Source organism: Exophiala bonariae, assembly GCF_035927105.1.
Source record: "Exophiala bonariae strain CCFEE 5792 chromosome Unknown scaffold_19, whole genome shotgun sequence".
Lineage (NCBI taxonomy): Eukaryota > Fungi > Ascomycota > Eurotiomycetes > Chaetothyriales > Herpotrichiellaceae > Exophiala > Exophiala bonariae.
This window is the reverse complement of record NW_027042494.1, coordinates 286,508-311,512: the sequence shown is the minus strand read 5'-3', so window position 1 is coordinate 311,512 and position 25,005 is coordinate 286,508. Positions and strand designations below refer to the sequence as shown.

General features: G+C 50.6%; 9 protein-coding genes across 9 annotated transcripts; 5 read left to right on the top strand and 4 right to left on the bottom strand.

Moving 5' to 3' along the window:
• Positions 1–260: 260 nt before the first annotated feature.
• On the top strand, positions 261–2,024 carry LTR84_004340 (uncharacterized protein; the record flags this gene model as incomplete). The annotated part of the gene is made up of 1 exon (XM_064847917.1): positions 261–2,024. The coding sequence occupies one exon, from the start codon at positions 261–263 to the stop codon at positions 2,022–2,024; it is 1,764 nt and encodes a 587-aa protein (XP_064704456.1).
• A 395-nt stretch (positions 2,025–2,419) lies between these two features.
• Positions 2,420–4,459, bottom strand: LTR84_004339 (uncharacterized protein; the record flags this gene model as incomplete). The annotated part of the gene is made up of 1 exon (XM_064847916.1): positions 2,420–4,459. One exon carries the CDS (start codon positions 4,457–4,459, stop codon positions 2,420–2,422), a length of 2,040 nt encoding a protein of 679 aa, XP_064704455.1.
• A 531-nt stretch (positions 4,460–4,990) lies between these two features.
• Positions 4,991–7,123, top strand: LTR84_004338 (uncharacterized protein; the record flags this gene model as incomplete). The annotated part of the gene is made up of 1 exon (XM_064847915.1): positions 4,991–7,123. The coding sequence occupies one exon, from the start codon at positions 4,991–4,993 to the stop codon at positions 7,121–7,123; it is 2,133 nt and encodes a 710-aa protein (XP_064704454.1).
• Positions 7,124–8,349: 1,226 nt separating this feature from the next.
• LTR84_004337 (uncharacterized protein) lies at positions 8,350–9,977 on the bottom strand (the record flags this gene model as incomplete). The annotated part of the gene is made up of 2 exons (XM_064847914.1): positions 8,350–8,547; positions 8,625–9,977. The coding sequence occupies 2 exons, from the start codon at positions 9,975–9,977 to the stop codon at positions 8,350–8,352; spliced, it is 1,551 nt and encodes a 516-aa protein (XP_064704453.1).
• A 788-nt stretch (positions 9,978–10,765) lies between these two features.
• LTR84_004336 (uncharacterized protein) lies at positions 10,766–12,337 on the top strand (the record flags this gene model as incomplete). The annotated part of the gene is made up of 3 exons (XM_064847913.1): positions 10,766–10,833; positions 10,883–12,140; positions 12,191–12,337. The coding sequence occupies 3 exons, from the start codon at positions 10,766–10,768 to the stop codon at positions 12,335–12,337; spliced, it is 1,473 nt and encodes a 490-aa protein (XP_064704452.1).
• A 2,223-nt stretch (positions 12,338–14,560) lies between these two features.
• LTR84_004335 (uncharacterized protein) lies at positions 14,561–15,631 on the top strand (the record flags this gene model as incomplete). Its single annotated transcript, XM_064847912.1, has 1 exon — positions 14,561–15,631. One exon carries the CDS (start codon positions 14,561–14,563, stop codon positions 15,629–15,631), a length of 1,071 nt encoding a protein of 356 aa, XP_064704451.1.
• Positions 15,632–16,430: 799 nt separating this feature from the next.
• On the top strand, positions 16,431–17,807 carry ARP2_1 (Arp2/3 complex subunit, actin nucleation center; the record flags this gene model as incomplete). Its single annotated transcript, XM_064847911.1, has 4 exons — positions 16,431–16,449; positions 16,503–16,549; positions 16,618–16,761; positions 16,848–17,807. 4 exons carry the CDS (start codon positions 16,431–16,433, stop codon positions 17,805–17,807), a joined length of 1,170 nt encoding a protein of 389 aa, XP_064704450.1.
• Positions 17,808–22,339: 4,532 nt separating this feature from the next.
• Positions 22,340–23,071, bottom strand: LTR84_004333 (uncharacterized protein; the record flags this gene model as incomplete). The annotated part of the gene is made up of 1 exon (XM_064847910.1): positions 22,340–23,071. One exon carries the CDS (start codon positions 23,069–23,071, stop codon positions 22,340–22,342), a length of 732 nt encoding a protein of 243 aa, XP_064704449.1.
• Positions 23,072–23,723: 652 nt separating this feature from the next.
• On the bottom strand, positions 23,724–24,332 carry LTR84_004332 (uncharacterized protein; the record flags this gene model as incomplete). The annotated part of the gene is made up of 1 exon (XM_064847909.1): positions 23,724–24,332. The coding sequence occupies one exon, from the start codon at positions 24,330–24,332 to the stop codon at positions 23,724–23,726; it is 609 nt and encodes a 202-aa protein (XP_064704448.1).
• Between the last annotated feature and the right edge of the window lie 673 nt (positions 24,333–25,005).

Sequence of the window (25,005 nt, the reverse complement as noted above, 5' to 3'; positions counted from 1 at the left end):
TTCACTAATTATTTTATTCAACACCCAACATCCTATAACATTGTATATTGACAAAACCGCCTCCTTCTCATTTGCTTGATCAATTCTCCACTGCGCACACTCCTCCTTGCATTGTTCCACGCCCGCCAGGCACCCTAATTCAAATCTGGCAGCGACGTAACTTCTGACTGGTGTCGGTGATCAATCCAGCTGACCAACGATTCACTGCCCTCACCTCACATTCCTTATAAAACAGCCAAATCTCCCCCCAAACCGCATGGATGACACATTCCGACAGTAGCGACTCAACAGCTGGCGATCTGATCTTCACTCCCTCTGTGACTGAGTCGCCCTTCGATCCTCCTCAACGAGGTCCTAGACCATCTCCAGGGCCCCCCAGTCCTTTACGTCTATCCTCACTCCCCTCCACCATCAAGGAAGAGTTCCGACCTAATAGACAAGAAGATCGCATCCATTTCGATCTGAATGCACCCACTCGAGACACCCACTCAGACGACGAAGACGACGACGACGAGAACATGTCAGGGCGACCCTCAATGCATCGGCCTGCACCTGGCAATCATGCCTCGGAGCCATTGTTAGGAGAAGACAAGAGATCCTTCAGTCGAGGAAGACCCGAAAGTCCCAGTGTCCTGGGATCTAGTCGGCCAGCCTTCGCCGCACGAAGAAGCACATTCCGATCAAGATCACCGACATATGCACAACCTCCGGATCTTGTACGGCGCAAATATATCTACGCCTCCTTCTTCCTCATCCTCTCCCTCGTATCCTTCGTCGTCCAGACCGAGACCGCTGTTTACATCCAACACGAGTTGAAATGGAACAAGGCATACTGCATGATGTATCTGACCCATGGATCCTGGGTGTTCCTGTGGCCCTTCCAACTCCTGATCATCCGGCTCCAAAAACGTCAATTATCATGGGAAGCCTTTTGGCGCCGACACAAGTACATCCTCAAATCCACCGCGCAAATGGTTGTTTCGCAAGATTTATACCCCTCTCCAACCACCACCGCCCGCTCGCCGTGGCCATATATGATCAAAACCACTGCCTTCATAACCACCTTCCTTACCATGGCCGGCGGCTCTTGGTACGTCGCAGTCAACCTAACGTCCCCCTCCGACCTTACCGCAATCTACAACTGCTCCGCATTCTTCGCGTACGTCTTCTCCATCATGCTGCTGAACGATAAACTACGCTTCGACAAAGCCATCTCCGTAGCCCTCGCCATCATCGGCGTGCTAGTCGTCGCCTACGGTGACAAAGACGACTCAACTCCCGGACCCTCCCCATCGAACCCGGGAGCCGAACAACCCTTCAACACCAAGCTGGTCGGCAACCTCGTCATCGGCATCGGCTCCGTCGCCTACGGTTTCTACGAAGTCCTGTACAAGCGCTTCGCCTGCCCGCCCGAAGGCTGTTCGCCCGGCCGCGGCATGATCTTCGCCAACACATTCGGGAGCATGATCGGGCTGTTCACGCTCACCGTGCTCTGGATCCCCCTCCCGATCCTCCACATCACGGGCCTCGAAGTCTTCGAACTCCCCTCACGGAAAGCCGCCGGCCTGCTCGCCATCTCGACACTCTCCAATGCCGTCTTCTCCGGCTCCTTCCTCGTGCTCATGTCGCTGACGAGCCCCGTCCTCAGCTCCGTTGCCGCCCTGCTAACGATCTTCCTCGTCGGCATTACCGACTGGCTTATCACAGGGAAACCAATCAGCTTTCCCGCGATGGTCGGCTGTGCGCTTATCGTCGTGGCGTTCCTCATGCTCAGCTACGCAACGTATCGCGAGATGAAGGAGGAGCAGTTGAAGCGCGAGGGCGAGGAGGACAAAGTGTTTGACGACGATGATGATGACGATATGAACGCGGAAGACGACGATGCAGATGTCGAGACGGCACCGCTCGCCGCTGATGGCCATGTGCGCCCAGGTGGCAGTCGGAGTGCGCTACGCCGGAACGACCACGATGACGAGGAGGTGGATGAGCTGGGCCGCACAAGGCGCGGGCGCCGCCAGAGCTAGACTTTGGATGTGTATCTATCATGACGTTTGTTCAGGAAGTGAGGATTCGGTTTCCCTCGTCCCGACTTGGGCTTTGGACCAATTTCGTCTGTATTGGTACCTGGGCGGCTTGGATTTTTGGCATTGTTGCATTTTCTGCGAGGTCTATGACCTTAGAATCCGGAACAGAGATTCATATATCGGGGTGTACCCCCGGAACATATAGATAGAGAGGGTTCTCTGAATGTTACCGTTCAATACAAATCATTTCTTCTCGACTGTAAGTGAATTCATACAATTTTATTATCTTTCATTCCTCATTATGCTAACCCTCCACGGAAGAGTGCGCTTTCATCTCTTCGTGGATCCTATCTATATACCTTCGCTATGCAATGGCATTGCCAAAAACTCAATCATCATGTGAAGAACAATCTTTTCTGCTTTCTCTGCGTGTCGCCGGGAGCCGAGTTCTTTCGTTTGACCCCACTGTCCACTTTTCGCGTCGTTGAATTGGAAGAAGTCTCTGGAGATGCTCGTGCCGAATCAATGGAGTTCGTCTTATTGAGGAGTGGTATCGAAGGTCCAACCGCTGTATCGGCTTCTGCTTGGGCAACTACCTCTTTGATCGTCTGTCGGGACAGGCATGAATCAATGTGGTCATTGAAAGCCTTATCCGTAGCAGGCTGGGGTAGGTGGCATATGGGACAGTCCCACAGTGGTTCGCTCTTTAACTCAGGGATAACAGCCGCTGCATTCGGGAGACGCCCATGCTTCGCTGGCGAGTTGGGTTCGCTACCATATTTGTAGCGACCAAAGGGCTCATGCCAATCTGCAGTCGATATTATAGGGTCTTCTGATTGATTTTGTTCTTGTTCTTGACTAAGACGGTGCAACTCTTCCATTTCTTCTTGTTGCTCTTGACGTGCTGCCTCTTCGAATTCAGAATCGGGCCAAACTTCCCACTGATCATCGTCCGATATTGGTTTTTCAGTTGCCCAGCTATTGGCCGGCCTCCGTCGAAAAAAGTCTGGCTTGTCCTTCTTGGTACTAATCAGATGGGTGCATCGAAGACCTAATAGGCGAAGTTTGAAGCCAGGCATTTCTTTTTCAAGCTTTGCTAACATTGGAAGACTATAATTGTAGAGGTCATCCGCGAGATGTACCGCTTTTGGTGGAGCGACTTGTCTGGTGAATACTTCATAGGTATGAAGTTTGATCTTGAGGACAAGCGTTCGGCCTTTGACTTGAACCCGAGCCATGTCTTTTTCGAGCTCTTCTGCCGTGTGACGAAGTTTCTCTCGAAGCTCTGTTTTACTGCTGATATCGCGGAACGTACTCTCAGTACCAACACTTTTTCGCTCTGACTCTTCAGCCGGTTGAACACTTGTCCGACCCAGACCCAGATGGGTTTGCATCAAGAACTGAAAGGCCTTTTCTCCAAACAATCTGTTAAGGTAGGCTCGGTGGATGTAGATATCCCCACATGTTTTAACACCAATTGCATCAAGCTCTCGCTCAAAGACGCGGCCCACCCCATTGACTTTGCGAACTGATAGGCCAGACATGAAGGCCATGACAGCAGCCCGGTCGTTGGGCACACGAAATTGCCCGTTCGGTTTGTTCTTGTTGGAGCAGATCTTTGCGATTTTGGCATTCGGGGCTATACCTGCTGAGATTGTGATTTTGCAATTTTCCCGAACTTGATTTCTCAATTGTTGAATGGCCTCTTCAGGAGCCAAGTGGTGAGTATCACAATACTCGGTTATGTTCAAGTAGGCTTCATCGATGCTGGAACTTTCGAATCGAGGGTCATATTCAGCGAGGATGGCTCGGACCTCTTTAGCTTTGGCTGTGTACTTATCAAAATTCAGTGGTAGACAGATCAAGTCTGGGCATAACTTCTTTGCAACAAAGCCAGCCATAGCACTTCGACAGCCGTATTTTCGGGCTTCATAATTGCATGTTGTTAGGACACCCACACCCACAGCCATTGGTTTATTCTTCAGGTCTGGGCGATCGATTTCCTCCACAGCAGCATAGAAAGCGTCGCAATCAATGTGTACGACATATTGAGACAGATCCCTGGATAACTCGAGAGAGGCAATGTAATCATCAGCACGGCGTAGGTCGGATTTGAGATCAAGCTTCTCCAACTGGGCCTTGAGTTTCAAGATACGATCAATTTTGACAGTGAGGTTCTGATCCCTGACTTCTTCGTTATTGAAGAACTTTGAGCCTTTCGAGGCCTCATATATTATCTCGGAGACCTTCTTTTGATCAACGGCATCTTGACCGGCCTTTGTCAGAGAAGGGCCTAGGAGGGAGTACTTCAGGGAATGGTGTTGGGAGGGTTGTGGGAGGGATAGATTGCCGAGACCATTGCGCTCGTCAATGTTGTCGTCGTTGTCGTTGTCGATATGGCCGAGGGGGGATTCGAGTGCATCGTCTAGTGGCATTTCAGTTGCAGACTCGAAGTGGTTGCCACATTCTGTGCCTGCCTATATTGGTAGTCAGGAAAGTGCGATGGAGTAGGTTCCAGCCTAGAGTACCTCGGAATCCTCAAGTTGAGTCAACGGTGTCGGCCCGTGTAAATATCCGTGCGATGCCAGCAAAGACGCGGTTTCCAGAAAAAGTCGCGGCGTGACGCGGGGAAGGAACGCGTGTTGTGGCTTCGTCCGTTCCCAATGCCTGCACCTGCCACTTTAAATGCATCATCGCACCCATTCGGCTAATCCTCCCACACTAACTCGATTAGGATGGAATTGGCTCGGGAGCATCTCCAAAGCAGACCACTGTCAACATCAACGACGCCATGAACTTGAATGTCAAAGACTTCATGACTTGCATCCACAACACCACCACCACAAATGACTTGGACTTGACCATGCTGGTACACCACCCACAAACAGCTCTCCGTCGCTGTTATGCGCGAGCTGCCACCTCAACAATCTCGTCTCTCTCCATCGACACGCTCCCCCTTCCCGACCATGCCCTCCGATAAACAATCCAAATCATCCTCCACCCCCAAACCACTCACTCCCGCTCTGTCCTCCAATTTCCGAAGTGGAAGAACTGCAGTCACTCCCAGACTAGCAGGTTCTTCTACCGCCACTACCAATAATGTTACCACAACACCCGTGGTCTCTCCCTCGTTGACTGCTCGCAAGGAACCCTTTGTCAGGTCCAGGTCACCGGGTAAGACTGACTCTCAACAAACCCCTCTTAGTCACAATGTCACTCCTCGTTCTGGTACAAGGAGGTCAAGGATTGGCACAGACTCTCCCTCAACTCCTGCTCCTATAAGAGTGCCTACAACTACCACCATGGCACGGAAATCCCCAAGCGATGATGCCCAAAGACCATCTACCATCAAATCTCCTGGACTGGGCATCACAAGCCCACGCCTCAACATGAGTACCCCCACTCTTGCCAATCCAAATACTTCATCCAAACCTACCGTCACAGTTCACCGAAGGGTCTCCGCCGCAAAGAGTATGGTTGAAGGAGCCAAGGAGTCCAACAAGTTCTTCCATGCTAGTGAAGTCAAGTCAGCAATAGGCTCTCCCCCCATTGGCGATGCGCCTCGATTGCCACCGAACCGAAGTCAGTTCTTCGTTGGTTCTCCCCCTCTGTCTGCTACTCAGCAACCGCCTTTATCAAGAGAGGATGAGGACAAGGACACAAAATTCTTCCGAGCCAACGATGCTGTTCAACAGACCGTTCCTAAACGCACCCCTCAGCCTCCTTTCGTGACCGAAAGGTCAATAGACAATTCTATTGTGAAAGCCTTGCATCTTCAGGAGACTCCAACAGACCGAATGAATCGATCTACACCACCTCCTTCACCCAGCAAATCCCAAGGCCCCTTGCCACCACAGCCTACCTCTCCTCGCAAGCACATACCGCTCACAAGGGACATAACGCCACCTTCAAAGTCCCGCTTGAGCTCGGAGAACCCCAAAATCACGAGTGCCCATACTGGATTTACTCCAGCATCAATCCAAGCTGGACATCGAAAGTCTACGAGTGCTGGCTCGCTAGTAGCAAAGCCCGAAAGGCGCACTAGTGGCTCGCGGTCTCAATTCACCCTTCCTTTGGAATTACGATCCACATCATCGGCATCTCCTCACATGGTTGCAAGCAGTCTGCTCTCTCCCGAGGCCTTGAGTCCAAGATCCATTAGTATCGCGTCATCAAACACAGTTCCGACTTCGGTCACAAGTGACACTGATTTATCAGACGCCTCAAAGCCGCCTCCACTACTTACAAATTTTACCGATCAGCCCAACGATTTGATCACGTCACCATCCCATTCTCATACCGACGGTGCCGCAAATGCCCGTCGAGAACGCAAAGTACTTGATCTGGAGATCTCAAATTCTTCGTTACTAGCCATCAACAAGACTTTGGAGCGAGAGCTACGCAAACAAAGTGTCGAGCTTCGACGCTTTCGTCGTTTATCTAGATCCGGTAGACTATCCATGGTACCAGCTGCAAGGAGTGTCTCTGGCCAGTCCAATCTCAGCCTCGGAACTGTTACTGAATTTGATGACGAGGACCGCGAATTCTCTGAAGGTGAAGAGGATAGCGATTTTGATGATCTGGACGATGAAGAGGACTCTCTACTTTCAAATGATTCTGGATCATTGATCAGCCAATCTGCTCGCACAAGGCAACGTGCAAGAGATGAGAAGCGACTGATGCTTGACTTGTCCAAGCACCAACAACTTCTGATTGACTCACAGAAATTGAGTCAAAGCATAAAAAGATGCATGACCTGTACAGAGGAATTGATCAGGGATGGAAACAAGGCTTTAGACTATAGAGTTGGAATTGGAGATGTGAAATTGGGTGGCAGGGTACTTAATGACGAAGAGCTGGATGAAAGAGGGTTTCAGAATGGCGATGATGAAGTACAGGCGAGGCAAGGATTGTTGAGCCCTACTCTCGCCAAAAGTGAGTTGAGTGAGGCACAGACCTGGGCGTTTGGAACCTCCTCAATCACGAATCTGAAAGACGGAGGATTTCCTGCTCTTGAACAAATGACGGAATTATTGAAGGAAGCTGCAATAGTATTGGGCGACCCTCCCGATTTTTCTGGGGATCAGAACCTTAGGTGATTGGTGAACGTTGAAAACATGACTTGGGAAGGGAAGAAGCAAGAGATTGTGTTGGACATGGACGACTTAATGACACAAACATCGCATATCATGTTCACGAAAAGCGGTATGTATGCCTTGAACATTTCTTTTGTCAAATTGGATCGTCATCTGGGAGGGATGGGTCGAGGTAGAGGGTTGGTAGCGGAAGCATGCCGGTCTTTATGGATCGGAGTTTTGGGAGAAAGAGAGAAAATCACCACTTTTGCTGGATTCGGCTACATCTATACAATGATACCCACACTTGCGAATTTTGCTATTCTACTGGTCTGTCGGAATGGTGAAGACAAATGGCTGAGAAAAGGGAGGAGATTGGCATTGACCATGAGAGAGTGAACGACACGATCGAGAAAAGACGTATATATCCAATTGATACACTCCAATCAAGAATGACCAATCCTCTAACTATATCAATCCGATCGAGTCGTCATATTCCCTCCCAGAGAAACGGTCCAAGTCTGCATATATATCTCGAGCAAATGGTCAGTTGGAGATTTGTCACGTATTGGATGGCCAAGGTCAGTCCGTGTATAAACCGATCTAATCCAAGGAAACATTGAAGGAAGTACGTAATATGTGAAGGGGTATCAATTCAATCTCGGTGCAATTAATGTAGTAGTGGGCAAAACGAGCCCTCGGCTGCCCATGATGAATCAAAGGTCTAGCTAGCTAGTTGGTCCCAACTAGACATGCGTCCTATGGAAAAACGCCGTGGCGGTCTATATCGCGGGATGGAAAAGCAGGCGTCCGAGAGCGGAGCGATGCAAAGGGGGCGGATGGGACGGGAGGATGCGAGCTCGTGGAGTGTAGGGGTTCAGGATCGTCCTTCATTTGTCGTTCCGTGTCAGTGGCTTGCTTTCAGTGCGAAATTTCCAACTGCGAATTCGAACTCTTGGGTGAAAATAGGGACAAGAGGCCAGCAAGAGAAAGATATGAGTTTCCAAGAATCATCACGCCTTTCCTTGCCCTGCCTCGCATCTCCTTCCCTCTTTTCCTTGCTGCCCTCTAATATGGAGGAGGCCAGTGATTCCTGTAGTACTCGGAACCTCGAGTCATGCGGCCCGCTCAATTAGTCACTCAGTCTTTCCCGCGTTCAATCACAAGTCCCGAACACCACAAGGGAAAGAACACCACCAGGACGAGGTGGAGGCAGCTTTTCGTGCACGGCCCGTGTGGCCATGAGTCTCCTAGGAGGCCGACGCGCGGGATGCCTCAGCCGGGTCTTTCTCCTTGTGTCCAAAGTGATGTCGATGGCTGCCGCTGGCCGAAGCTTCAGGTTCTTTCTCCTTCTCCTTTTCTTTCTTCTTTTCCTGTTTCTTCATCGACTCGGCCATCAATTGCTCAAAGGCCATAAAGTCACCTTCCTCGTCGGGATCACGTTCGGCCTGTGAGTAGGGGATTTCATGTTAGTAAACGTTTGGGGGAAATTACCAACGGATGAATTAGAGCACTTGAGGCTTACCTTTTGATATATGGTTCCAATGAGGACGAGAGCATGTGCACGCTCAACACGCTTCTCTAGCCTAACGTTCTTATCGTTCAGGACCTTGTCGCAGACTTCCCGCAGAATACCCTGGATTTCAAATCTCGAGCCACGCCAAGCTGCGGCGAGAATCTTACCAGTCACTTTTCGCTCGTATTCTGCTTTCTTTTCGTCGGTCCAGTCGGCACCACCCTTTTCTTCTAGCTTCGCCATTTCCTCCATGGTGAGCTGTGCGTCGATCGCTGTAGAGATGGTGTTCCAGGTGTCTTTGGCCAAGGTGCCCTTGTCCTTCAGGCGAGAGAAGAAGCCTGAGATACCGAGGAATTTCTGAGATTTCAGGAACGAGGTGGCCTTTGATAGATACGTTTGACTGACGGCATGTAAGATTTCAATACCGAACGATTCCATCTTCAAGTTTTCCACTTCCAGTCTCGTTTTTTCCTGGAATGCATGGGTCACTTCGGCGCCCTTTTCAGTCTCAGTCCACACGCTGATCCGATCAACGAGTTTCTTGGCCAAAGTGTCCACTCTCTCTTCACGCTGCTTTCGTCGTTCTCGCTCATATGCCTCGAGTTTCTCGCGCTGCTCCTTTGTCAGCCCGCCCTTCTTTTTCTTCTTCTGCAGATCTTTCTCCTCGGGGCTGAGCCCTGCAGCGTCCATTCGAGCATCTTCTTCGGAGCGATCCATGATTGCTTGCTGTCCCAGGTATCGTCTTTGCGGGGTGCTGGTACCAGAGACCTTTTCAGATGATGCAGCCGGGGCATCTTCTCCAGCCACATAAGGTGGAGGTGGGGGTGCAGCAGCACTTGATGCTGATGGCGAGCTGGCATCTGCTCTTGCTTCTCTTTCTTTATCGCTTAACCCGGCACCAGATAATCCAGCTGAGACACCTGCAGCAGTAGCCTCTTGTTCTTTCTCCTCATGAAGGTTTAGCTTCTCCTCGGCAGATTTAGCAAGCTCCTCTTCCTCCATCTGTTCCATGGTGATATCCATGGTATGTGTGAGATCTTTCAGTAAAGAAAGCTCGCCAATAATGTCAACAAAGGCATCACCACCAAAGATCATGGAAAAGAATTCTGCGGGGTCTTCGAAGCCTTCTCTCGGCATGGCCTTTTCTTTGCCATATTTGTCGTAGGCAGCTCGCGTATCTTTATTGGACAAAACCTGGTAGGCTTCACCAACGGATTGGAAACGTTCGTGAGCGGTTTCATCGCCAGGGTTTTTGTCGGGATGGGTGGTTATGGCGAGTTTTCTATATGCTTTCTTGATTTCCAACTCTGTAGCGTCGGGTTTTACGCCTAATGCGTCATAGTAAGAGGTGTCGACAACCATGCTCGCGACAGGTGTGGTTGTATCCTATGCTAAGGATATCAACCCTCTTGAACCGCAGATAAATTTAGGCTGTTGAATGTTTGAAGAGTGATTGTTGAGGGTACGGGGTGGATAAGAGGGAGAGGTATGTATGGAAGAGTTTGAAGGATAGAAGAGTAGTGCGATGTTGGAGTTGGATAGTCGTGACAGATATGGTGAAGCCTTAGTGATAAGAATTTCAGGTGAGGACAAATTGCCGCGTGTGCCCGTTAGAAGGGTCCCTCTTGCAATCCGACTACGAGTACTACTGCACATGAAGTCATCGCAGGTTCGAGTGCAGCCTTGACCAAGAAACCACTGCCAAGCTCAGCCACATTGCGAATCACTCAGGCTGGGCATGTGGCGCCCCAGCGGGACAAATAAATCACGTGATATTACTCCTCTCGGTAAGGAGGAGTATTCGGCCGTAGTTCACCCGCTTTGCCTCTCTGTGCCACCCCATCGTACCATTCGGCTTGGAGTTTCTCCACACAAACTCGCCTGCCAGCCTAAACAACCACTGACCCTGCGGAATCCCGAGATTTGTTAGAGACCAAATGCTCTAGACCCAGCGCAGAGCGGTGCTATGCTGATTCCAAGAGTTCTACGTTGAAAAAAGTTCCAAAAGTCCACGTTTCTTCTTCTTTCATCTTCGGGTTGTCGCTCTCTATTCAATCTCTACAATTGTTGTCTACCCCCCTCTCGCCCACTTTTTAATTCACGTGAAAACAAGCTCGGCCTTCACATTTTCGATTACAACCGAGATCAAGATGCCGAAAGCTTCAGAAGTCCTATACTACCTGCTTCACGTCCAGGAATTGCGCGCGATAATTCAATGGTGAGGAAAGACCTGTGACGCACTTGAGTATTTACTGAGATCCTAACAGGAAAGTCTGGCACAACGCTGTCCATGAGCGCAACGAGAGCAAGGAGTCGGAGACGACCAAAGAATGCTTCAAATATCTGGATCTGACCAGCCGAAGTTTCTCGGCCGTCATTCAAGAACTTCACCCTGAATTGCTCATTCCTGTCACTCTTTTCTATCTGGCCTTACGGGGTCTAGACACAATCGAAGATGATACCTCGATCCCTGCAAAGACCAAAGAACCCTTACTCCGAAAGTTCCACGAGATTCTCACGGTTGAGGGCTGGCACTTTGATGGAAACAGACCAGAAGAAAAGGACCGTGAACTATTGGTCAACTTTGGATGTGTCACGGCAGAGTTCAACAAGATCAAGCCTGAATATCAGGAGATCATAAGGGACATCGCTGAAAAGATGGGAAATGGCATGGCAGACTATTGTCTGAACGCCGAATTCAATGAGAATGGCGTGGACAAAGTAGAAGATTACGATCTCTACTGCTACTATGTCGCCGGCCTGGTTGGAGAAGGGCTGACCAGAATGTTTGTCGAAAGCAAGTACGGCAACCCTGCCCTGCTTGATCGAAGCAATTTACATCGGTCCATGGGATTGTTTTTGCAAAAAGTCAATATCATCCGAGACGTCAGAGAAGATTTTGATGATGCACGGAAGTTCTGGCCCAAAGAGATTTGGTCCAAGCATGTTGACAAGTTTGAGGATCTTTTCAAGCCAGAGTACAAGCAACAGGCACTCAACTGCAACTCTGAAATGATCTTGAACGCTCTCGACCATGCGGACGAATGTTTGTTCTACCTCGCAGGCCTGCGCGAGCAGAGTGTGTTCAACTTCTGCGCAATCCCTCAGACCATGGCAATTGCCACGCTAGATCTATGTTTCCGAAATTACGCCATGTTCCAGCGAAACATCAAGATTACCAAAGGGCAGGCGTGTGAGATCATGATTCAGTCAACACAGAACCTCAAGCTGGTGACCGAGGTATTCACCAAACACATACGATCGATCCGAAAGAAGAATCGACCAGAGGACCCCAATTATCTGAAGATCAGCATCGCATGTGGAAAGGTGGAGCAATTTATCGAGTCTATCTTCCCCTCGCAGAGTGCGGAGGCTGCGGCTGCTGCCAATGGCGGTGCAGACGGAACGGCACCGCGTGTCGCTGTTAGGGAAAAGACGGCGGAGCAGGTGGCATCGGAGAGAAAGGAGATGTACATGTTAATGGCGGTGGTGGTCGGGTTTCTGCTGGTGGTGGCTGGCAGTATGGTGAGTGATTTGAAGTTCCTGCTGCTCAAGAAACTTGCTGACGTTTTTAGGTTGGTGTTGCGTGGGCGATGGGTGCACGTTTCGATCTTGCTCTGGTTGAAGTGAAGAAGACGTGGGATCAATTGTTTGCCGCTGGAAATGCCACTATCGATATCGGCGACTTGGATTCGGATATCACCAAACATGGGGAATTGTAATCATATTGAACGGCGGAAGGGTTTTTGTGTTGGAATCGAGTTTGTATATTAACTGAGACAGCACTTACATATACAATTCGTTGAACGATTCGGGGTCACAGGCTTGCCAAAAATGAGAGGATACAACTGGGGGCTCATAGCACGGATGTCAAATTGCAACTCAGTCTCTATCATTGACTGTTGTTGTGCCGAAGATGTGCTGATATTGAAGGGAAACCGAGGCTCGATATTGACAATTGACAGGCCTGAGTTGACGCTCTGAGGTGTCTTGTTACGATCGAGTCAGACATGCATTATATATATTACGCTTTTCACTGTCGTCCACCTCCCGCCCACTACCTCACGATTGACCATATCCATATACAGTCGTGCAGTTGCATGAAGAAGTGTGGTGCCACAGCCTCTCGAGACCATCAGCTCGTTCACTCCACCTGGACAGCCAAGCCGACGCATTATGCCTGATATTGACTGACCGTCCGTGTCCTTCCATACGTACCCATCGATGTGACTAAATCACGGATGCTCACTCGCAACTTTGAACTTGGAAGCAAGTCTTGGCTAGGTGAAAAGTGTACCTAGGTATCTACCATCTAGGAGGTCCGGGTCTGCCTTGCAGTCAACTTAATGCAAGTCGTCGGGATCCGAGCGGCAAGCGATATCCTGGAAAAGTTAAAGCCATTGGAGTTACTCCAAGATACCTAGGCTACCAGCCAAGGGATTCTGCTCTGATACAGTAGACGAGACTGGATTCGCAAGCAGAGGCCTCAAATAGAAAGGCGCTCAGGAAGAGGTCCAGACGACGACTTGACTAACTATCCTCGGGATGGCAAGATGGCTGACGGCGGTGAGGGCTTGGGAGTCTGACCACTGCCAGTGTCATGCAGGCCGGGGCATGGCGGTCGGTTAATCGGGGCTCTTCCACCAGCGTTGAATTGATCCAGCACGTTGCGCCCATTAAGCCCGGGAAGTACTGATACAGACCATGTCTAGCAAGATTGTTACACAAATCGATGTCTCCATCCATTTGATACGTGTGCGTTGTCATTCAGTTTCATAGCTATGGAGATATTCGGGAGGGCGGATCAAAGCATACCTAGGTACTCCTGCCAGTGGCTCCTGGCCGCCCGTGCTGAATACTCGCAGCAACATCCCTTATCCTCATCCATGGCCACTACGTCATTTGAGCCACCACATTGTGGCAGACTGGGCTGGATGAACAAGTCTTCTTCGTGAAGCTTTCTATTACTCTCGTCGATCGATCCAGTTGAATCCTGGTTATGGGGTCGTGGTTAGAAATGCCATTTCACAATGCCGTGTCCTTTTTCTCTCCTCTCCACCCCATGAGTACCGAGTACTCGTACCTTTGGTGCCCTTACATCCGCTTTTCTTGGACCACTGCAACACCCTGGACTGACTCCCTGACAAGCATTTTTGATGGAACCTTTTCCAACGCGCCACTCGCCGTCCGGCAGGGTGCGCGATTGCTTGGTACTTGGATGAGCTTTCTTCTTTTTCCTTCACAAAAGAAGAGCCACATGACCCACGTTTGCCTCTGGACTTCTGGACCTTTCTCATCTTCTCTGAATCGTCCCCTCGTGTTTCGTCCGATTCAATTCCAATTTGACTTCCCATCCACTGAATTCTATACCCTGATTTTCAAGCTCCTTGCAATGCCTCTCTTTTCGGGCATAGCTGCCCCCCGATGACGTCTTTCCCGCTACCCATCGATCTCGGTCCAAATTGAAAGTTCAAACTACGGATAGTGGACTCGCCCGTCCCATCACGGGCATCACCACCACCTCCTCCACCAGCACTATCCACGATCTGTACCACTTACCGCCCCTTCTGTTTCTGCTTTGGTTCATTTAACCTAACGTGTAGCCACACCCGTCACTCCAGCCTCCCAGTATCACTACCACCACACTTTCCGACTCGACATCCTAACCTTCTCTTCTACTCCAATAAACCCACCTTCAAGTGGTTATCCGTTTTGTTAATTTGTTTGCAGCGCTACATTATGTTTGTGTTCTGTATGCCTTCATATCCCATCCATTCAAAGAAAGCATAGACCTGGGATTATCCAGCAATCAATAATCAACCCGCCCACCTTAGACTCGGGCGCACAACCCACACCCATCCGGCGCTCGTATACTGTGTGATTGTCCGACTTGAACCGCACCCGACCCTTGCCACCACTCCTGCATCCAGTTACCGTCAGGCAACATGGCGGAACAGGCTCTAGGTTTAACCTTGAATGCCGTCCCCGTCGTTCTTAAACATGGCGACAAAGTTTGGGATCCTGTCCAGCACCGATACCGCAAGATGCGAGGCAGAGTTCCGGAAGAAGATCGAGACATCTATGATCAACGAACAATGGAAGAAAAAGGAATGGTGCTACGTCGCCGACGCGATGTGGGGTCGGACGAGGAAATTGTTGAGGTGGTCAGGCACAAAGGTGAAGTCCTCCCAAGACGCCCGGGACGATATGATCGGCGAGCCAGTTCTATGGACAACCGAGCCATTGCAGCAGGAGCGGCGGGAGCTGGTGCTGGAGCCATGGTCCCTTATCGTGACCGCCGCAGTGATGACTACTACGATTCAGAAGGCTCCGTCCCTCCGCGATCTCGCGTTCGAGCAAAATCTAGCTCTGGTCGATCTCGTCGCCGTCGTGGTTCTTCTAGCAGCTCCTCGTCCTCTTCATCCCTCGATTCTTCCACCGAGGAGGAAAAGAAATGCCGAAAAGTGGCTCGCAAGAAGTGGATTACGGCTGCATTGGCCAGCGTTGCGACCATTCATGCTGCCTCAAAGGTCTATTCGTCGATAGAAAACCACGACAAGCGCATTGAAAGTGTCAAGCAAGGCACTTTGTCTCCAGAAGAGGCTCATAAACAACAACGATCAGCACGCTGGCAAGATGCGGCGGCCATTGGAATTGCAGCTCTTGGCATCAAGGGCGCCGTCAGTGAGTGGAATGAAGTATCCTCCGAGCATATGCATCACAAGGAGATGTTACAACAACGAGAAGAACATCACAAGAAACGATTGGAAAGAGAGCGACGACGCCGGGCGAAAGAAGGCGGAGGCTACTATAAAGGTCGAGATGGCAATTGGTACTACGACGGGCCTCAACCACAAAGCAGCGACAGCTATCGTAGTGGTAGCGTGCGAGGCAAATACGACGATCGGAAACAGATTGAAGACTCCAACCGCGAGAGACGGATGATCGAGTATGAAGAGGACCGAGGGGATAGAGATAGACGTGCGGTGAGTCGTAGCCGTCACGGTGACTATTGAAAAGGAGTGAGTATTGATATTTTGGGTGCTCTGAAGCATTCGACCGTTTCCGCCACGCCGAGAGAACGAAAAATGGAGAAGCCCCGGACTACATTTATGAATTTTGGAGGCGACATGGTAGAGGCCATCTTCAAAGTTTGATGGTGGCATTGAGAGGTTCGATGGATGATAGGAATTGTGCAGCGATGCATTTTTTGGTCTATGATTTGTTTTTGAAGTGGTTCTACTTTCTCAAACTTTGAATCAGAGCTGGATGTGGTGAATGTTTCGAGTGCCTTGGAATGAAACGCATGGCATAGAGATGCATAGCGAGCGAGCGAGTGAGCGAACATGCAACGACCTGCTACAAGTGATGATTGGTATCCATATGGATTTATGAAGAAATGATAATGACTTGACTAGAGCATTGGATTTTGATGAATGCATTCATGTTGCAGTGATTCAATGGGACCCATCCTGAAGTCTGGAGAGGTACCTCGAAATGCTAGACAAACGCCCATAATTCTAGGTACCTTTGCAGCCAGATTATGGCAAAGGCGGTTGAAGAAGCTTGGCGTCGGGGGCCGAAGTGGATGGTGGGATTCGTACACCAAGAACCAAGAGTGACCAGGTAAACTGCACTTCCGGTGAGGTACGTAGTTGGCGGTCCAGCATTACTACCACTGACCAGTCCCTCACAACCCGTCTGCCTTGGATGTTTTTTGCTCACACGGCCATCCCTTTCGATCTTCCCTTCCGCATGTCGTGACGCTCTCATCACCATCAACAGACTGTACCACATCATCCCACTCACTCCAAAATGGCCGAACCACCCATTGGTATTCCCACCCCTCCAACTCCATCCACAACCATGCTGACGCCGACACAACAGTTCTCGATGGGGGTACCGGTTTCCTCAAAGTCGGCTATGCCGCTCAGGTATGTCCATTCTACAGAACTAATACTCCGAGATGATCTCGTTCCACTGACCACCATCCCACCCACAGAACTTCCCCGAACATCAATTCCCCTCCATAGTCGGTCGACCCATCCTACGTTCGGAAGAGCGGGCTGGAGATATTGTGGTCAAGGATATCATGTGTGGTGATGAAGCTGCTGCCGCGCGTTCCATGCTTCAGATCAGTTATCCTGTATGTCCCGGCACTGCAGCCTGTGCCCCGTTCCATAAACCCAATGTCCGACTGCTGACCAGGACTCCGCTGCTCTTTCGGAATAGATGGAGAACGGCATCGTCAAGAAATGGGATGACATGCTACACCTGTGGGACTTCACATTCAACGAGAAGCTCAAAATCGACACCACGGGGCGCAAGATCCTGCTGACCGAACCCCCCATGAATCCCCTCAAGAATCGCGAGCAGATGTGTCAGGTCATGTTCGAGAACTACAACTTTGGCGGCGTCTACGTGGCCATTCAAGCCGTCTTGGCTCTGTACGCTCAAGGATTATCTTCCGGCGTCGTCGTGGACTCCGGCGATGGTGTCACCCATATCGTGCCCGTCTATGAATCCACCGTGCTCAACCATCTCACCCGCCGTCTGGACGTCGCCGGTCGCGATGTGACGAGAAACCTGATCGCTCTGCTCCTCCGTCGCGGCTACGCCCTCAACCGAACCGCCGACTTCGAAACCGTCCGCCAGATCAAAGAGAAACTCTGCTACGTCTCCTACGACCTCGCCCTCGACCAGCGCCTCTCCGAAGACACCACCGTTCTGGTCGAATCCTACACCCTGCCCGACGGCCGTGTGATCCGCGTAGGCAGCGAACGCTTCGAAGCCCCTGAATGTCTATTCCAACCGCACCTGGTCGACGTCGAGCAACCGGGCATCGCAGAATTCCTCTTCAACACGATCCAGGCCGCCGACGTCGACGTCCGTTCCTCGCTCTACAAGGCCATCGTCCTCTCGGGCGGATCGAGCATGTATCCCGGACTCCCGTCGCGGCTCGAGAAGGAACTCAAACAACTCTGGCTGCACCGCGTGCTGGGCGGCAATCCCGAACGGCTGAATAAGTTCAAGGTCCGGATAGAGGATCCCCCGCGACGGAGACACATGGTCTTCCTCGGCGGTGCTGTGCTCGCCAACATCATGGCCGACAAGGAGAATATGTGGATCAGCAAGCAGGAGTGGGAGGAGCAAGGGCCGAGGATATTGGAGAAGCTGGGGCCGAGGACGTGAGGTCGTGACGCCGTAGCCTGGCATTTACATTGAGGGCATCGAAGGCATCAACGCAGTATATTGACCCCGCTGAGGCTCAGTCGAAGCGAAATGATTAAATGGCAGACATGATCCCTAGGTAGTCTGTCCGCCTGAGTGAGCGATTGATCGAGCGTTAGTAGACTTTTTGATCCATGTGAGATGGAAGCACGACTACCTAGGGCACGTACTGGCCAGAGGACGCATCGAATCTGACGGAGAACGAGATCAACGAGACAAAGTATAAAATAAAATGAACATTGAACTGAACCGAACCGAACCGAAATGGAAGAAGGCCTTCCATCTATACGCCCTGCAAAGCATGGGCTTCGGCGTTGACATGAATTTCATTCACAGATGGCCACGACCGAACATGTGACGCCACCGCGCCGTTTCCCTCGGTCCCGGGTCACTATTTCATTCGCATATATGTGTATGTGGATGAATATATACTTGGCTGTCTACGATGCATACATTTCGTCCTTCAGAAACCCCTTTTGTCTGGTTCACCGGTCATGGGTCTAGCACTGGTTCGGTATGGTATACATTTCTCATGGTGATGGCATCTACATCAATTGGTATCTCCTGGTGGTGACTGTTCTCGAGAAAGGTGCTTGTCCTCAACCTCGCCTGACGACATTCATTCCAGCCCCATCTCATCTCAACTCGTCTCACCGTATCGTGCTATCTGTGTGGAGTTTCTCCCTCTCGCCTATCATTTGTTCGCAATTTTCCGTCTCACTGATATATATGTCTGTCGAGTGGGGTTTCGACATATATATTTATATGTATGACAATCTGTAGACTTATACCTTCGAGTGCTGGATCAGGCGATGGTGGCGGGGCGGGGCGGGAAGGTGTTACGTGTAGCCCAGCTGTAGCGGACCGGACTACAGCATTGGATTGGATCAAGATTGACTACTAGCCTATGATAGACCCTGGTCTTGATCGCACCCACACTGGTGCTTCCGCTGGATGTCTGAGATATCATCTGAGCATGACGTCCTGGTGGACCGCGAAGTCCTCCTCCGAGGACAAGGACAGGAGTACAGACATGTGAGATCGTTTGGGCTTCCCCTTCGGTTTTGGGTCGCCGTGTCTCTCCTTTCATATATATGCTTCTCCTTCCATCGGTTCTATGGAATCACTCGGATATCAGTGCCAGTCGAACGGAGCAGGTTGAACTGGGGTTCCATAGATGCTGGGAACGCGCAAGGGGAGACTCTCAAGTTGGCAATCCCATTTTTCGATGCTGGGAATACACCTGCTGCGTCGTTGCAGGATCCCACTCGCCAGCGTTTGTTGTCATAGCACTCCTACCACCACCAGCAGCGGGCGGATTTTCGTGTAAAAGGTTATCCGAAGATCGCATGTCAGAAGCACCAGTGTGCCCGAAATCCATTAATCCGGGATCAAACTCCCCATCATCGCCACCCATTCCACTACCGATTCCGCCATAGTCACCCATGACGGGATCCATGTTATACATGTCGTTCTCATCCAACATAAATGCCCCACCGTCGTTGAAGCCGAATTCGGCCATTGTCCATGGGAATTGGAATTGCTCGCCGCATTCACCTGGGAATTCACCCATATTGACGGGCGAATAACCCAGATCGATCGTCGCGGGCACAATAACGCCGGGTATTTCGGGATGGCTGGTCAGTTCTTCGTCGTCTTCTTCATCTTCTAGGTCCTCTTCGTCTGGAAAACGCGATTGGTAGGGTTCACCGTTTCCTCTGGTATTCGTGTTCTCGGTTTCTTCAGCCTGTTGACTGAGGACTGAGCTCTCTCGCGAACTCTCTAGGCTGTCGTTCGCCACAGCGACAGGCACAGCTTGCATCCCCAACGTCCTTGCCGTCCCGATCTGACTGTTTGTGATCATGAGCCCGACAAGGAAGCAAGCAGAATCCGCGATTGGCCAGATATCTCTCAAGCTCAACAACGCTCGCACACATTGATGAAATTGATGGCCTGGAAGGTCACCCAAAGACTTTCCGGTCGATTTAATCTCAACGAGGAACGATGCGATCGCAGGTAACATGAATGCAACGGAGATTGGAGGAAGGAAGCGCACCAAATCCTGCTCGCGTAATGACTGTACCAGTTCCGACATGCGCTCTGCGGCTTCTTTAACTCGTGGTCGAGGGACTTTCTGGAGAATATTGCTCAGCGAGATCGACGGGTCCTTGGCCAATGTCGTCGGTCTGTGCAGTGCCTCCAACGCCATCCAGAACATCATGCTCAGCACGGATCTGTGAAGATGCAGAAATATTTCGCTGGGTTGTTGGCCGACATTGTAATTCGTGATTTGACAATTAGGTGGTAATGTCCGTTGCCAAAGGTCGAGTTCATTCTGTAGTTCGAGGACATCTTTCACTTCAATGTTGGATTTCTTGGGCGAATAGAGCATGATGGAATCCGCTGTTGTCCCGGCAAAACCTTGCAGCACGTAGAGTTTCCGGATGACGCGACCAATGATGGATAAGATCTTGATCTTGGATATGCACATTTCGGCAAGCGCCACTCTAGTGGTTCTACTCGCGAAGAAGGCGCAATCTCGAACCGCAGTGATGGAAGTATGGATTGGGTCCAATTCGAAATCGTCCATCGTCAACATCGGTAGCAGGTGAGCCTCGTCCTTTAACCGCATCGGTTTCCGCATTGAAATCGCCATGACTCGATCTCGTATATAACAGGACCAGAATATTCGCTTCCAGAGTTTCGCCGTTCGTGCATCCTTCTTCGCGATTGTGGAGCGCTGGTTTAATCCACAGGTGGTGGCAAGAGAGATGGCGGAACCCAGCCAATACCAAGGGTCCTTCAGATCATTTTCTGCCACGTACCAGTACGCTTGAAGCAAGATGGCTTGTATCGTCGTCGGCCGGTCTGCTTCCCAGTCAAAGTCGGATAGAAGCTGGATTAGAATGATTAGAATGGAACGCGATCAGAAAGTCCACAAGAGAATTTACCTTTACCTTGTTATGGAAATGCGCGCGTGCGGCACGTCGATCAGCAAATCCAGCCATAATCAAGAATTGCAAGTCCACAAATGCGGTACCGGCGAACATGACAGCCTGGAAAAGCAGGAGACTAATTCGCGTGCCGCCATTACCATCCAGAGCATCAAGGAACTCTTGAAGATCGACGACAGGGAGAAATGGATAGACGTAGAGAATAAATGCACGGAGCAATTGATCTCGAAGCTCATCATCCGGTATCGAGAGGGCTCCACGCCGATACAACAGCTCGAGATCATCGGCGCTGAGCTCACGTGAGGCTGGTCGGATGTATGATGGAAGATTGGGAATTGAGAGTGGTGCCTGGACAGACGCTGGTGTTCCTGTGGTGCCACGGCGACTGGAAGCTGGACCCGTCAAATTCAGCACCGGTGTGAAGGCGGGTGGCGATTGAAATTGATTGCTTGGGTTGAGATGTAAATTCGGTGAACCCTGGTCTTTGAGACAAGCGTGTTAGAATGTCGATTCATATCGATAGGGACTCAGGAAATACTTTACCATGACCTGATTGACTACGAGGGGCCGGAGACGGCATAGGTAATGGAGCTGGTGGCGAGAAGGCATGATGAGTGGATTGGGGGGTCGGCGCCGAGGGACCTTGTTGGGTTTGAGGAAGTAGAGGGATTGAAGTGGTACGATTGAGTAGTCGTTTCTGAAGACGATACTTCCTGCTTCGCCTCGACTCGGTGATGACACAGTCAATCCCGTCGACACTGCAATTATGACATGGAGTGCCAGATTTAACGAGGTCGCATTTGACTTTGCGAGTTCGACAATGGTGACAGGCCTGGGATGCGCGCTTCTTCACTGGTCGTTCAGGCTTTTGGCCAGTAGTTGGGGATGGTTCGTCCAATCCCATGACAGAGACGGGCCTTTGAGAGAGGCGTATATAACTAGATATACGGCGAACCGTGTATAGCCGGGGTCTTGGAGACGACGACTCAAAGAGCCTGACAGTGAATGGAATGTCAAGCGACGTTGATGATGAGACTCTGAGCTTGATACGGGGGAAACGACGAGCCGAGGTTCAATTCCAAGATGGGAAGCCTTGGCCAAATCAAGATCCTGACCCCGTTGAGGATGGGAAATGAAATCAATCATCACATTATTGGGATCAGAAAAAGAATATCATCATTAGACGGGATCGGAGCAGATATGCGTCGTTGCGGTCCCAAATCCCCCCACTGGCATGCTTTGGTAAGATCAATCAAACTTTGGCGGAGAAGATCGGGGCAATGTTGGTTGGTAAGTACCAAGGATGGCAAAAAACGGCAAGGTCAGAAATTATATTCTGACGAGTGCATCAGACCAATGATGTTGTTATTAAACCTCGCCAATTGCACCATCGGGGTAAGCTACATGGGCGTCAGAGCAACTAACTGTTCATCTAGGTTTCTAATTCATGACTTTGGCTCTATGATGGTATGTATATCTAAGATGACTGCCACACTATGCTAAACACTGAGGTGTATCTGGCGAATCTTCAATTACATATCATGCAGGCGGCCAATTGCAAACCATAACCCAGCTAGGAACCCCTCCACCCTCCCCTTGCTTCTGACCCTGAGGAAAGGACTCAATATACCGCACGACACGGAACCCAAAATACTGATAAACATCTCTGGCGCGCGTATTCGCGGCCGTCAACCAGAGCGGCACGCCCTCCTCTTTGGCCCTCGCGACAAAAGGCTCAATCACCGCCCTGACCGCCCCTCTATCCTTCCTGTCCGGATCCCTCGCCATGAGCGACAGACTCCAGTATTTCGTCTCTGGGCCGAGTATCTCGATCCGCGCGCTTTGAATGTCGCGCGTAAATTGTGCAAAGGTAGGTCGTTGCTGCGCTATCACTTCTAGCTCTTCGGTTGTGAGTAGAGATGGTGTTGCAGAGGGTGGTTCCCAGCATGCGACGGCAGCGAAGTTAGCAGCTTCCACAATCAAGGACCCCAGATTGACTTTGCGCTCGATGCGACCCTCGCACGCTTTGCGGACGAGTGCTGCTGTCACCGACATGACGCTTGGGTCTTTGTCTTGCTCAAACATGATGATCAAGGGGTCTTGTACCGACGCTCGTGCGTAGATGTCTGCGAGTCGGTATCGGTAGTCCGCTGAAGTTGATATCGTCGTGCTGGGTGGTATGTATGGTGTCTGTTGGCCTGAGGTCGCGTTTTGGCCATTGTTTACGGAACTGGTCGAGATGTTCTCGCTGGTCAATGTTGCAGACTCCATTTTAGGAGAGAATTCAGTATGACCTCGCTCGCGTGATCATGAACCATCCAGTCGAAACAGTTCAGCATCCCAAGCTTAAGGAGCTGCTGCGCGACAAATTGCACTAAGGCTGTGGGAGATTGTCGCACGATTTTAGAAAATCCAAACCTCACGAAGGGCAATTTGAATGTTCACTGAATGTGAAAGATACCTGCACTGAGCGAACGGCTGGACGTGGGAGATCTCAAGCGTATCATGGCATTTTGCAGTATCTAGGCATCGAAGTGTAGATGGATTATGACTCAGTCCTTTTGAAGTTGCATTCAGCGCGATAACCATTTCCCTAGTCGTAGTGCAGATCTCCATCCGATATATCCGATCGGTTTTCGCCATCTGATTTCGGGCTGACCATTGAAAATCTTTGATACAGCAAAGAATCACCCTTCATTGTGATATCACTCCTCGATGCGTATGTCCTCAACTATCACACATTACTCTGGTCCGTCGCAGACATCGTTTCAGCCACTGAGCTACATTCCCAGGTGTCTGGTCTGACCATAACATATTGCATGCCCCCACGACGACCTGAGAAACGAGTGGTCATACTAACACTGGCTATGGCTGTGGATCCTTCACGGATACCTTCACACAGGGCGCCGACATCAAAACACTTTCAGCCCACGGGCGAGATTTCCAGATGGGAGCCACATGCATACAACCCGTTTCTGATGTTCTGGGTACCGCTAAGGACCCCGTCCTTGTTCGTACAACAGTCAATGACAGTCTGCGCAGCGGCAATGACAGTCTGCGCAGCGGCAATGACAGTCTGCGCAGCGGCAATGACTTCAAGATACGTGATGGACCTTTCACAGTAGTCTGGCCACCAATCGACGTCGTAGATGACTTTGATACTGCAGTTTCCCGAGACCTGATTCGTGGATTTGTAGTCAGCTTTGGGAATGAAAGAAGATGGCAGGATCCTCACCAGGCTCAATGCCTCTGCGCCTATATAGCTGCCGTCAAGAGATATATATGGAACATACTCAAAATCTGAATTAATGGCTCCATTCTTCGTCATCTTGGCTAGCGCGCTGAAGCAATCGGACACCATTGACGGTCCTCCACCCTGGTTACAACTGGTGTAGTTCTTGTCCACCGACGCGATATTCCCAGAACCGCCATCCACATTTTTAAGGCTCCAAAATTTACCGTAGTCGGACGGTATATCAAGAGGGAGAGACAAATTCTTGCTTGCGGCCAGCTCATTCTGCAGGGGTTCCATGGTACGGCATTCCGTCTCTACGAAGATAGTTTCGCCCGCCACCACATTCTGCAACCCCGAGGCATTGGAAGTTGATGGGGCCTCCTGGATCTCGGAACCACAAAAGTTATTAATAGTTCGCTTCGTTGTAGAACAGTCTTCGCCGGACGTTCTCGATCCACAAATTTCTCAGAAGATAGGCGAGAAAGCCCAGTATCCAGAGGTCTGATTGGCAGGAATGATCGTGTTTCCCGGGGCTGCAGCAATCGCCACAGGAGCTGGAGATTGATTGAATCCACCCGTAGACTTGGTCATTAGTCAACTACCGATGATATATGAAGGAGCTAGCAGTAGGATGTGGTACTCACACCAATATTCAGTACTCCAAGGGTAGCAGGATCTCGAGTGAGCCTAGGATCTCCAATGTAAAATTGTGTTTTCCCAGGTGTAAAATTAAAAGTTCCAGTGCCATCGAAACTTCCCTGATTCATCCATGGCTGAGGTCTCCCGTAGTAAAAGCGGGTCCGAACTTGACAGAAGCTGTCGCACGAGTTGTTCTGGCCCGTTGTGCTAGTTACGCATTCACCATTCGGGGTCAATTTGTTGGTTGGAGGACACACATCGTCAAGATATATATTGTTGGCGCCAATAGATACATTTGGATCACCCCAGTGGCATTTTTACTGTGCTGCAG